Source organism: Chanodichthys erythropterus, chromosome 10 (assembly GCF_024489055.1).
Source record: "Chanodichthys erythropterus isolate Z2021 chromosome 10, ASM2448905v1, whole genome shotgun sequence".
Taxonomy (NCBI): Eukaryota; Metazoa; Chordata; class Actinopteri; order Cypriniformes; family Xenocyprididae; genus Chanodichthys; species Chanodichthys erythropterus.
The window spans coordinates 12,092,989-12,106,083 of record NC_090230.1 but is presented as its reverse complement, the minus strand read 5'-3'; the positions used below and the strand labels follow the sequence as shown (position 1 = coordinate 12,106,083).

The 13,095-nt window shown below is 37.6% G+C and overlaps 1 protein-coding gene across 2 annotated transcripts; it reads right to left on the bottom strand.

Moving 5' to 3' along the window:
• Window positions 1-20: 20 nt before the first annotated feature.
• On the bottom strand, window positions 21-12,651 carry dph5 (diphthamide biosynthesis 5). 2 transcript variants are annotated; one of them, XM_067396036.1, is made up of 7 exons: window positions 12,608-12,651; window positions 9,394-9,518; window positions 8,061-8,169; window positions 4,993-5,113; window positions 3,365-3,404; window positions 1,730-1,833; window positions 21-1,557 (listed from the first exon to the last, which is right to left on the bottom strand). In XM_067396036.1, the coding sequence occupies exons 1-7, from the start codon at window positions 12,617-12,619 to the stop codon at window positions 1,325-1,327; spliced, it is 744 nt and encodes a 247-aa protein (XP_067252137.1). In that variant the 5' UTR covers window positions 12,620-12,651; the 3' UTR covers window positions 21-1,324. The 2 variants fall into 2 exon arrangements, with proteins under 2 accessions (XP_067252137.1, XP_067252136.1); XM_067396035.1 differs by having other exon boundaries at window positions 12,278-12,643.
• Window positions 12,652-13,095: the final 444 nt, after the last annotated feature.

The window sequence follows — 13,095 nt, the reverse complement described above, 5'->3', positions numbered from 1 at the left end:
GTACAAGCATCAGTAGCCAAGTCCAACATATTTGCAGTAGAATGTCAGAGGCTATTACTGTTTATTTCCTTTTAAGTAATAGGTGGAAACAGTTAAGACGTCTTAGTCCTGTTTGGACACACAGACCTTTTCCAGTTTAAAATGGCTTGAGATTTCCTTCAGTGATTTTCTCAATATAAATACACCTTTTACCGTATGCATTTCAGTTGTAATTATAAAACTTATATATATATATATATACAAAAATATTCATGAACCACAATAGTTTACATATGGGTTAAACCCTTTTCAGCCCTTCCGCTAATTTTTACACTGAAATTTCACTTCTTTTGTAAGAAGAAACACACAGGATATTTTTGAGAGCGTTTACACAGAACCAGTTTCAACAAGTTAATTATTAAAATAACTGAAAATATAAAACTGAATATTTAGTTGTTAGAAAACTTAATATTCTTCAAACAGTTAAGTATATCACATAAAAACAAGAACACCACTTTTTTTCCTTAAAGGTGTGCTGAAAAGTACATAACCTTCATTTAATCCAGTAAATATTTTAAGAAAGTTTGAAAAATTGGTAAATCTTGGGCTTTGTTCTTTGACGGCAGTAAAAAGCAGATGCATAGAATAATCATCTCTGAATGCAACACGTAAAGTTATATTTCTCTTGAAAACTAGTTTCTGACAACAGCATTGCTCACTTTCTACACAATTCATGCTGACAGAAATGAAATGAGAGATCACAAACAAAACCACAGATGTAGATGAAAACAGTCAAACCACATGCTGGGCGTTAATGTAATCAGTGCCAAAGAAATGAGTGTCTTTATTGTAAGAAAATCAATCTTCATCCATTATGACATTGGTGGGTACATGCTCAAAGGGATCTCAGTATTCACTTTTATCTTATTTACATTCTTACTGAGAAAGTTCCATTAAGAAAGGCTCTTGGTATGGAAACATTATGCCAATTTCGAAGAAAGCTCAATTTCAGAGGCACTAATGCAACCCAGATGCAGTTGGTCCACAATAACCTTTTCCATTTCCTCTATTATAATTCCATCATTTATTTTTTTGACAGCATGAACATGACTACCACACATCAAAATAACCATCCCACTCCCAATCTAAATCTTGTGATGAAATGCACCTCTGGCCTGACCGGTGCTTTAAGGCTAAAGTGGTCATATTTGATCTGGAACAACTATTATCTGATTTGTGTGTTCCCCTAACCCTCCGGCAACTCTGGCCTCTCGTGTGTACTGACTTCTGTCCACTTGTCTTGGGAAGGGAACCTTTTTATTCATAATCACAAGCTTCCTGGATATCAGGAAACGTACGTGGAACTATCGGTCATCTTCAAGCTCTTCAATCCCTCGGGACCACTGAAGAGTTTCAACATGTCCACCTCCAGAGGGTGAAGGTGTCCGCTGATGATCATTGAGTGAAGTGGTCCTCCCAGGTCACAGGAGGCCAACTCATGCAGTGTCCCAGAACGGATGGTCTGGTCCTCGGCTCCGACTCGAGCCAAACCAACACACACTGTGTCTTTAGTCATTGCTGCATTGAAATAAAGAACATAGGATAAACTGTGAAACCAGAAAGCTTTCGATCAAATCTAATTCAATTTTCCGTCAATGCTTGCCAGTGTCAAGTCAAGTTGGCCAGACGTCCAGATGGTTCAACCACAGAGTTCATTTAGGTTTTCATGCAATTCAGAAAGGTTTCTTACCCAATTCCTCTCCCCGATCCTGTCTGTTCTGTAGTATCTCCAGGAGTTGCTCAGCTGCCTGAGCGACAGTCATGTACCTGGGAGGCTCATAAATCTTTCGACCCCTGAAAACAAAGTGGACTTGTAAACGTTCTCTACAAGAGCATTAGGCCTGGTGCGTGCTGTACGTGCTCCCAGACGAGAAATAAGGGTCTTAATCTAGTGAAACGATTGGTCACTTTCTAAAAAAATTAAAATGTATATACTTTTTAACCAAAAATGCTCATCTTGCACTGCTCTGCATGACGTAGGCGTAAGTACCACGGTAGGGCAAAAAACTCCATATCATTTTCTCCTCCAACTTCAAAATCATCCTACATAGTTGTTTTACCTTTTTTGTAAAGGGCGTTTGACTTAGTCTTTGCACGTTTGCTTTGTAGACACTGGATCGGTACTTACGCCTACGTCATTGTGTGACCTTTCCAATCGTTTCGCTAGATAAGACCCTTATACCTCATCTGGGATCGTGTAGAGCCCTTTGAAGCTGCACTGAAACTGCAATATGGACCTTCAACCCATTGTACTCTGGTGAAGTCCACTATATGGAGAAAAATCCTGCAATGTTTTCCTCAAAATTTATTTTCGGCTGAAGAAAGAAAGACGTAAACACCTTGGATGACAGAGTAAATTATCAGGAAATTTTAATTCTGAAGTGAACTAATCCTTTAATGTACAAGTAAGATGAAGTTGCAGGTGGTCCCAGAACATTGAGCAAGTGGTACCCATTAATGCAATTTACATCTGAGCTTTGAAGTAAAATACTTTGCATGCTTTACTTAAGGTGCATTAGCCATTAACGGGCATCAGTCCGTCCTTGATGAAATCAGTCAACTTAAGGAAGCTTGAGACATGCTTTGAATTTCTTTTTGGGGCCGTTTCCCCCTCCCTGCAGTGAAGGGCATCAACCTCACTGGACAAGCATCTGACTGTGACCAAAATCATGCAGCATATGGTTATTCCATTTCCGAGTAATGGTACAACAGTGCCAATAAATCTGGGAGACATTAGCACACTTTCCACCCTTGAACAGAGAGCACGTACCAGGCCTAATGCTCGTCTCCTTATAGCATACATAGTGGAACACTAAAACCCATTTGGGGTTTATGCGGATTGGATATAAAATTACACAAAGTGCGCAACCATGGAGGGGAGATAATTACAGGACACCAAGGAGAGAGCAAGGAGTTAACAGCCATCTTCTATGAGGAGAAATAATTCAAGTTCAACACCAGTGAAGGTGTTTCGGAAAGACTTAAGAGTTCAAGTTTGAAAACAGACGATGAAGTTCCCTATTGTCGATAAAACATATTTCTGAAGGCTTCAGATGGGGAAATTATATTGTGGCAGTTCTGGAGGCGGCCCAGGGAAGGTCCATGATAACATATCATGCGTCCAAGTCAAACAAGCTGCCACGGTTTTTACTGTTGTTATTTTTTTCCAGCTCAACCAGTCTGCCCCCCAGCAACTTGCATGAATGTTAACTCAATGTCTGCTGTAAACCACAAATTGACCCTCCCGGAAAAGCACCATAGACTTGATATAAATCAGCAGAACCCCCTAAACCCAACAGAAAATCAGAAAGTGAGAGAGTCTTACCTCATTAAATTCTCCATGGACTGCTCTTTGACTTTGATATCTGTGAAATAGGGGAGTTGTAAGTGTTGTACGATACAATAAGCTTGGGTTTTATAAACTAGGCCTCTCTGGACGTTACTGTCACATCATAAATAGTAGGTCGCCCTCCATCTGGGGCTGTTAACCTCACGCAGTCTTGAATTAAGTACATTTTCAGACTGCACCTGAGAGAGGGGCCCTTATTGAGAACAAAGCAAAGACAAATGTACAAATCATGACCAGTCATGTTCTCACACAATGTCTACACTGAAAGCAAAGATGTTCACTTCAAAATATTCATAAATAACAGACCAATCAGCTTAAAGTTCAAGGCTAGACTTTGGTTATGGTAAAATAGGGTTATTTTTTTTTGTTTTCTACTTTTGAAATGGAAATATAATACATAAATCGATTTTGTATGCATTTTAGAATACCAAAAAGTTTTTACATCTACGTTTTTGCCTTACAACTGTGCAAAAACATTTAAATTAGTAGGCTAGATACCAGAAAATGTACATAAAAATCATAATTAATAATATTTTAAAAAATAATTACAAAACCAGAAAATGAATGATTAAAAAAAAAAAAAAAAAAAAAAAAAAAACCTTGACAAAAATCATAATTAATTAATGGTATTTGTAAAAAAAAAACAAAAAAACAAAAAAAACAATCACTTTATTTCAGCTTGGCAAAAAAATAAAGTGGCTGTAGTTACTGTGTAGTGTGTCAAAATTCGAAACAGAATGATCTGACTATATTGGGAGTGGACACTTTTTGTCTAGACTTTTTTAGATTTCCGCATCTATTCTTATTTTAGATTTAATTTAGAAACATCAGCAAATAAATTGACCAATATTTGCCAGCTTGATTAATAGCCCATGTCTTGTTAGCAACGTTATGATGAATAGATGCAGCGTATAGTCCTTGTATTTTGTCTATGTGTGTGTGTGTTTGCTTTTGTTGTGTCTGCGGGTTATTGTGTTAGATAAGCGCACTTGCGGCCAAGGGTGGATGGGGAGGTGTCCGATCCCCGCCTCCCTCTGTTTGCTTTTGAATAATGAGGTTAATAACACTGATCCCTCTCTTGCTCATTTTTGTCCTCGCTCTTGCTCTCCGACTCCTCAGCTGGGAAGCACCTGGGGACTCCCGCCCCTCCCCCTCTGGCCCCACCAGCCAATGAGACACAACCATCAATTCGTAGACTATGATTTTACCAACATTCATTACCAAAGACACCTTCCACTGGGAAATCCCACTGGTACTTTGGGGGTTTATTGAGAGTTGGCTGGAAATCTCCACGGCACACAGATTTAAACGTAAATTATTTGCGACCATCTGCCTTGGGGGTACCAAAGCATCTGCAACGGGTCCAAGTTTAACGTGCGCCCCAGGGGCGACACAAAGGGAAATGCCTATCTGACGGGACGTCAAAATTCGGGGTCGTCGCATCTGGTTTTGACACATTCATTGCTACAGTGACTATTAGAGATGCAACAAACATGCATGCTTGGATAATTGCTTGGGGACATGTGAGCTAAGAGCCAGACCAGAGAGTAACTTTCTGTCTAAATATAACAACTCGTTCACAAAGACTCAAAGGAAGTGCTTACCCAGCAGGCACAGCGTGTGCAGGCCCATATCCCTGTTCTTCTTGATCTTATCATAGAAGCTCTCTGGTCTCCACGTGTCCGTCCAAAACACAATGGACACTGTCTCCCCGAAGTTGTACAGCTAAGGATGAAAACCCAATCACATTCATATTTAATTTATTTGCACTACATGTATGTTTACGTGGGTCAGTTTGTTCATGTAGACCATTTTCAGCTCTGTTTCAGCGACAAGGTGCTTCCTGTTATTCAGTAAGCATGACATCATTTTAAACACTAGAGTGCCGCACAGCTGACACAACAAAGTGTCATCACAGCACACAGACTCATTATTGGTTACTTTATGTCCTACAACCGTTTATAAAATGGTTAGTTCCTGTCCTTGATTCTGATTGGTCAATAACTGCGTTTTATTCACGATAAAACACGGCTATGACCGCTTCACTCAACAGTTCTGTGTATCACTACACAACACTCTTAGCAACGTAAACTATCTGTTCTTAAAGGTGCTAAAGAGGATGTTTTGTTTTATACATTTTTGCAATATTACTTGAAACTGTCTTTACTAACTGATAAAAGACTATTTATTAGGTGCACTGAAAGTAATAATATTACTATACATCATCTGTGCACGAGGTAGGGCCTTAAAAACATCAGCCAATCATTTACGCGATTGGCCCTCTGGCTTGTCAATCACTGCCGTGACGTTCCTTGTGAGAGACGAGTGCGGCTGCGCGCTCCAGTAACTTTCCACACTCCACAGGCGCCGCATGCAATGTTTTTGTCAGGAGACAGGAGTAACAACTGCAGATTATGAGTTACCTGCGGTGAGTCCGACATAATGAATCCACGAACACGACACAGCAAGCGAATGCCGGTGGTAAACACTCGTGTTCCAATACTCGTGCACGAGTTTTGGGAGTTGTTCCTTCGAAGGAGGGGGGTTGTTCTTACACATGCGCTCATTTCAAAAACTCAGTAACAGTCTTTGGTTTCTCAGTCGACGAAAAGATCCTCTTTAGCACCTTTAATTGATGTTGTTAATTGTAGCTTACTGGCTATTTAAACAGTAAGCTACAATATTGCATTTAAACAGGTATTTGAAGCTTTTGGTGCCTCTGGAGTCTCAAGAAGCTCTCTATGCAGGCTGGCAGTTGTGCGTAAAGATGCATTTTAGACACCACCTACCAAACCTCACAAAGAGAAACATTAGGTTTGGTTAGTTGTGTCTAAAATGCATCTTTACACACAACTGCCAGCCTGCATGGAGAGCTTCTTGAGACTCCAGAGACACCAGCAGCTTCAAATACCTGTTTGTTGCTCAACACTGGCTTTTTTATAGCTGCCCTTTTAATACAATTAATTTTTTTGACAGGAACTTTCATTAATAAGCCTTTATCTGACCGAGTTCTGTTGTGCTCCAAATCACTCACAAATCTTATGATAATTTGATAATCTCCATTCAGTTTTCACACAATATTAGTTGTTTTCATGCCTTTTGCACAACATTGCACCATTTCATGCTTTTCATCTTCAGAAAGATCTTTCTTCCTCCCCATATTATTGCATGAGAACTGTGTCTTGCTTAATAATGTGGAACAACCTCTAAGTAGGGTTTCCACAGACCTGGCAAATTATTTTGTCTGAGATTGATACCAGTTATCAAAAAAGACATGGATAAATAAACAAACAAACATTTTCTTAGAAAAACTAAAATCTGAATGTTTATTCTACTGAAATCTTACTGATATGTCAATTGCATAATAATTTGGAACGCAGTGTAGAAGAGAATTGTGAGAAAGAGATGAGCGAGTTTATTACCTGCATTCAGATTTAGCATTTTCCTTCAGGTCAGTCCTATGTTCATAATAAAAAATCAGTTTAAATGTCCGATGTATTATCTTGTCCTTTTAACAGTTAAGGGGTTTTCCCGTGACTGACAGCGCTAGTCAAAAAATTTGTCAGTTGCATCTTGTTCTGTGTTCACAACAATTCAGTCTTTTCAATATAAAAGTCTTCTCTACTGACTGACACACTCATAAAGACAGTCTTTGACGCCATCTAATGGCGTAATAATGTAACTTCTGTTGCTGTTCACGGTCAGGGACAATTTTTTGCGGCGGAAGGAAGGCTTTTAGTTAAAGTTTACATCATAATTAATACATATTTCTGGCTTTAATATTATGTATTGTGTGGTAACCATTTTATAAAAGCAATAAAGTACTCAAGGCTAGTGCTGTATCGTGAACAAGTCACAGCTGAAGTAGAACAAAACAAAACTGAATTACAATCAGAAACAAAATCAGATGTGTTTTGGGTAACAGATGGTTGCAAAAAACAATACACACAATGGGGGAGGAATGCCATGCTTTTTTCTGGCATCCCTATTTGTTTATCGCATCCAATTAACACATCTTGATCTGCACCCAAACAGTAATTGCAAAGGGTGAGTTAACCGACCAAAATCCCTCTGTAGCTGAGAGCGGCAGCTGCGGTAGATGATTTTGGACCTGCTTTTCCTACCTAAATAATATCCTTTAGAAATGGCACCAATGATCTCAGATCAACTGAAAACACCTATCGTGAGCTTAGGGAGGCATCTGGGGCCTCTTGGTACACAAAGCTGCCCTGACAGGTCAATACAGGGGGCTGTTATTGATGGCCACTAGGCTTCGTTGATAGACTCCGCTGGGACGCCTACAGCACAAAGGCCGAAATGCCGTTTGATCATTTTCACGAGAGAATGGGCACGAATGAAGCGCGATAGCAAAGTACGTTCTCTGGAAAGCACACGTTGACAATTACACCATGGGGAAGCTTTGCATTAAGGTGCGGTCACATTAGCGACATTTTGGCAAACTTTTATATAACGATGTATGAAACACAAGTGACAAAGGCATCACTTTCAAACCAAGCATGGCTTATTTGCATGACTAAATTGAACTAGTTGCCAAACCTGCGTGGGGAAATATTTCACCCTAACACAAAATTTCAAATTGCGTAGATTCCTATTGATATGCCTATGAAAATTTGCCAAAGAGCGGTAAATGTGACTACAGCTTTAGCCTTACCTGCAATCCACAGCAGCCCACTGCATTCATAATGGAGGCGTTGTGGATAACGCGATACTGTATCCCAACATTCATTGCTCGCAGAACCAGGTCACTGTGGGTTGTGGCCCTGGAGAGAAGCAAAAATGCAGTGCTTGAAGTGGGCAGGTATGCATATATTTTAATCAGTAGCATAGCCTCACTTTTTCTTGTGTACCAGCACTTCTCACATTGCCGGTAATCTGACTAACCCGGAACACGATTTCAATCAAGGGGGACGCCGTTTCACTAGGACCCCCAACACCTTACCAGCACCCCCCCACCACCACCACTTTAAGCAATGCGTACACAAATTCAAAACATGCGCCAACTGCAGATTGGCTACTTCTCAACATCGTTTCTCACTACTGTATTGTGCTGTTTACAATGTGGAAGTAATCCAAATTGCGCCACAAACGCTTATCCTTTTCGGTCTTGAATATATCATTAAACTTTATTAAACCCACACTTTCTTAAACGCAGGAAAATGAGGAGTCAGACCCCCGTCCCTCCTCCCGCTATGTGGGTTTTGGTTTGGTTTTGGATGGAAAAATGCTGGAGCCAAACACTTTGCAACCGTGACTAGAAACGACAGAGACGGGAAAGTGCGGCATAATTAGCTCATCTCTTCTGGAGCATTCCCAAAGTACCCAGACCTCAGGCGTCCACATCCCACTTCTCGAAAGACCGATATCGTTGCACCCCAGAGCATTGGTGCTCAACCACTCTGTGGTTCAAATATTCTGAATAATAGGAAACATTTCTATTATTTATCTACTATTAGGCTGTAGGAAATGTATTCTGATGTTTTTTTGTTGTTGTTGTTTCATTATACTTATGGTTGAAACGGAAATTTATTTTAAGGCGTGCATGCTTTCAAGTGCACTTATTTGTACTTAAGGGCATCATCAGAATCGTAATTAACCAAATAAGTTTGAACATTTCCTCCAATTTCTCATATAATTTTTTTAGAATGAAATACGAATTGAATAAGTCTGATAAAGCCTTCCAATAAAAGCCTGTGCAACATCTGAATTTAAATTTCCTGATGAGTCATTGCACTTGTGGGATTGTGGTATAAGTGATGGCAATGTAAGAGTGACTCAAAACAAGGGCAACATCACATGACAAATATGCACAGAAACCTCAAATGAAAGTTGACGAACTATATTGTTGAGCGTAAATGCACATCAACGGTCTGATCGGATGTTTTAGTTCAGGTCAAGTTTGCGGTTGTACAGATGCATCAGATGCATTAAATACAACTTTAACAGAAGAGACTGGCTACTGTCGATTTTGAAGTAGTTAGTCTTACCCAAAAGGATCACCAACCACCAGGAACGCCACATCACTGACATCTGCTCCCTTCAGGATCTCATCCGCCTGTTGTTCCACCATATCTCTGTCTGCCAGCAGCAACTCGCGCCCATAATACTCCTCCTGAGTCAGAAAACAATGGCAGCATGAATATATCTATATTTCAGATGATCATGTATTTAAATTTTATATTTAGGTTCAGTTTGTACCAAATGTTGAACATTTCAATTGTTGCAGTTTTTTGATCTAAATCATTATACGTAAATGCTTGATATTAGTTTTGCAAACAAATAATTTAATAATATTAGTTTTGCATAAAAATATTATATTTTAATAATATTTGTAAATATAATAAATATTTTAATAAAAATAAATATGTATTACATTTATATAATTTAATTTATATAAATATATTTCATAATATATAAATAAATTTCATAATGGATGAGTTGAAACAGACCATGAAAGAAGAAAAGAAGAAAGAAAAAAATCTGATTGGTAGAGTAGATTTAATTTAATAACCCCCAGTAAGTTTTGGAAGATCATTTAGTCCATCTCTGCAAGATGGACATTTCAGGATAAGAGATGGACTAAAAGTGAACTCCCACACCTTACTGCCAGATTCTGGAAGATAAATTCTTCAAACAGTGGTACAAGAGGATGTGGTGCTGGTCCTTCAGGAGTCACTCTCAAGCTGTCTGTCTATAAGGCCTATAAAAACCCAGTCTTCATGTATTTTATAACACTTCAGCTTGTGATTCTTATTAAGAGCGTGTAATTTTTTAGGATTCTTCACCTAACCTAAGTCTCTGAGATCCTGACACCTCACACTTCTGAAGACTCCAGGTAGGTTTCTGTACTGGGAAATGGTGGCACTGGAGACTAAAGGGTTCCTGATGGTTTCACACTTAATTCTTCACCTTAATTCTTAATTATTTTGCAGTTAACATGTCTTTTCTTCTCCAGCTGTTTTTGTATGACCCCGCTGACCCAATGAGCATTTCACTGTCCAATGGTCATGCTTTAACTTTGCAATTTCTAGTATTACATTAGTATTGCGTCCTTCTCATGAGTATTTAATAATTTTTGACTTTTCAGTCTGAGTTAAATCTCTTTTTTGGCTCATTTTATCTGTAAAAGAAAACCTGCCTAATAATTCTGAACACCTGAATATAGGGCATTCTTCATTTCCAGCCTTGATGAACAATTATATATCACTTATAAATGATTAAAAACAATATTAATAGTAGTTATTAAGATTGATGTGGATTGGAATTGGTAAAATGTGCTTGGAAAAAAAATATGATCAGAAAATCAACTTGCCTAATAATTCTGCACTCCCTGTGTATATATATATATATATATATATATATATATATATATATATATATATATATATATATATATATATATATATATATATATATATATATATATATATATATACACACACACATACATATACACATATATATGTATGTGTGTGTATATATATATATACACACACACACACACACACACAATCTTATATTATTGTTACAAAATACTTAATATCATTCTAGTGACAAGAAATCTATTAAACAGGAAATTACATAATAGAAAGGACACATGTAGACATTCATGATTTCGTGATAAGGTTAAAAATATCACGTTTTTACTATTTTTTGAAAAGACACCGTTAACTCTAGTCAAATTGAGACAAAAATAATATTCTTACCCCCGATTTCACAGACAAGGCTTAAAGGGATAGTTCACCCAAAAATGAAAATTCTGTCATCATTTACTCACCCTCAAGTTGTTTCAAACCTGTATACATTTCTTTGTTCTGTTGAACACAAAAGAAAATATTTTGAAGAAAGTTTGTAACCATTGACTTCCATAGTAGAAAAAAAAAAAAAAAAATACTATGGAAGTCAATGGTTCGAAATATCTTCTTTTGAGTTCAACAGAACAAAGAAATTTATACAGGTTTGGAACAATCTGAGGGTGAGTATTTTTGGGTGAACTATCCCTTTAAGCTAGTCCTAGACTAAACTGCATGTTTGAGGTTTTTTAACTGAAAGCAACTTGCACTGACATATCTTAAAATATGTCACTGCCATTGTTTTGTCTAAAGATGCACACCAGTAATGTTTTTTTTCTGATCCAAATCATGATTCGATACGCTGATTCATTATGCTCCAAAGCTTCATGAAGCAGTATTTTGAAATCGGCCATCACTAAATAAGTCATTATTTAGTTTTTTTGCCGCACCAAAAATATTCTCATCACTTTATAATATTGATATTGAACCACTGAACTCACATGAACTGATTTAGATATGTTTTTAGTACATTAATGGATCTTGAGAGAGGAAATGTCATTGCTCCCTATTGAGGCCTCACTGAGTCATCGTATTTCAGCTAAAATATCTTAATTTGTGTTCCGAAGATCAATGAAGGTCTTATGGGTGTGGAACGGCATGAGGGTAAGTAATAAATGACAGAATTTTAATTTTTGGGTGAACTAACCCTTTAATCCTGGTTTAGCCTAAGCCCTGTCTGTGAAACCAGCCCTTTATGTTCGTTATTCAAACATTTCTAAAACATTATTTTTATTTTTTTTGCCCTGAAAAATATGTTTGAAAACGTTTTGTATATGAATATGGAATAAACCTTTTCAACAGTCATGAACATAAATATTACATTTCTTGACGTGTGTTTGATCATTTCAGGCATCATAATTTGTCATCGACCAGCATAATGCAGAATAAGTGAGTGCTATCTCTCCATCTTCGGTCTCAAATTACAGCAATATTTCAAAATGCAATCATATAGTTTTCATCGAGATATATATGTCGAGCTGTCAAGATTCGGACCTAATATGTTTAATGATCCACATACCAAAGCTTCCTTCCCGACGGTCAGTATGGACGTGTAAGCCTCCAAATAAACGCGACTACACTGTCGGATGATCTCTAAACCTTTGACTGTGATGTCTTTAGCATCGCCCAGACCAAGACCGATGAAATATAACATCTCTAGATCAGAGAACACAGCAGATTTCACCGTTACACGTCGCTAAAAGGCTAAATCACAAAATAATAAATTTAGGAGCGCTCTAAAGAATGCAAAAGAGTTGTCTGTCGATATAATGTTTTGCGATTTTTTATCAGACTGAATAGCTTGCAGAATACATTAGTTCTTCAAAGTCCACTGTTGTTTAGCACTCACATGCTGCCACATGGAGCAACTGACAACCGCTGCCGTAAAGCGTAGAGTAGTTCACGACAATGTCGCGAGCTGTAACTATAGAAACAAAATAAGCAGCAGACAGTGGTGTCTGCAAACTGGACTGAACGAGGCTAGGTAGGATGTTGTGAACAAATATTAAATTCTATTAATATTATAATATTTGTTCATATACACCCTTTTAATATTGTATTATAACATATTTTATTATAGCCTTTATCGAAAATATGTATTTGTGTGTGTATACACAAATAAATATTTTAATGATCAAAATATAATACAATATTTAAAAGGTCTAACGTTATATGAACAAATATTAATGTTAATATTAGTGTTGTTTATACTGAGTAGACATCTGTATAACCTTACTAACTGGAATTTATGTTTTTACTTGCATTTTTTTTGTTATTTTAGCACATATGTGTCTTGCGTGACATATAATTGCCACACAGCTCACAAAACAGTGATTT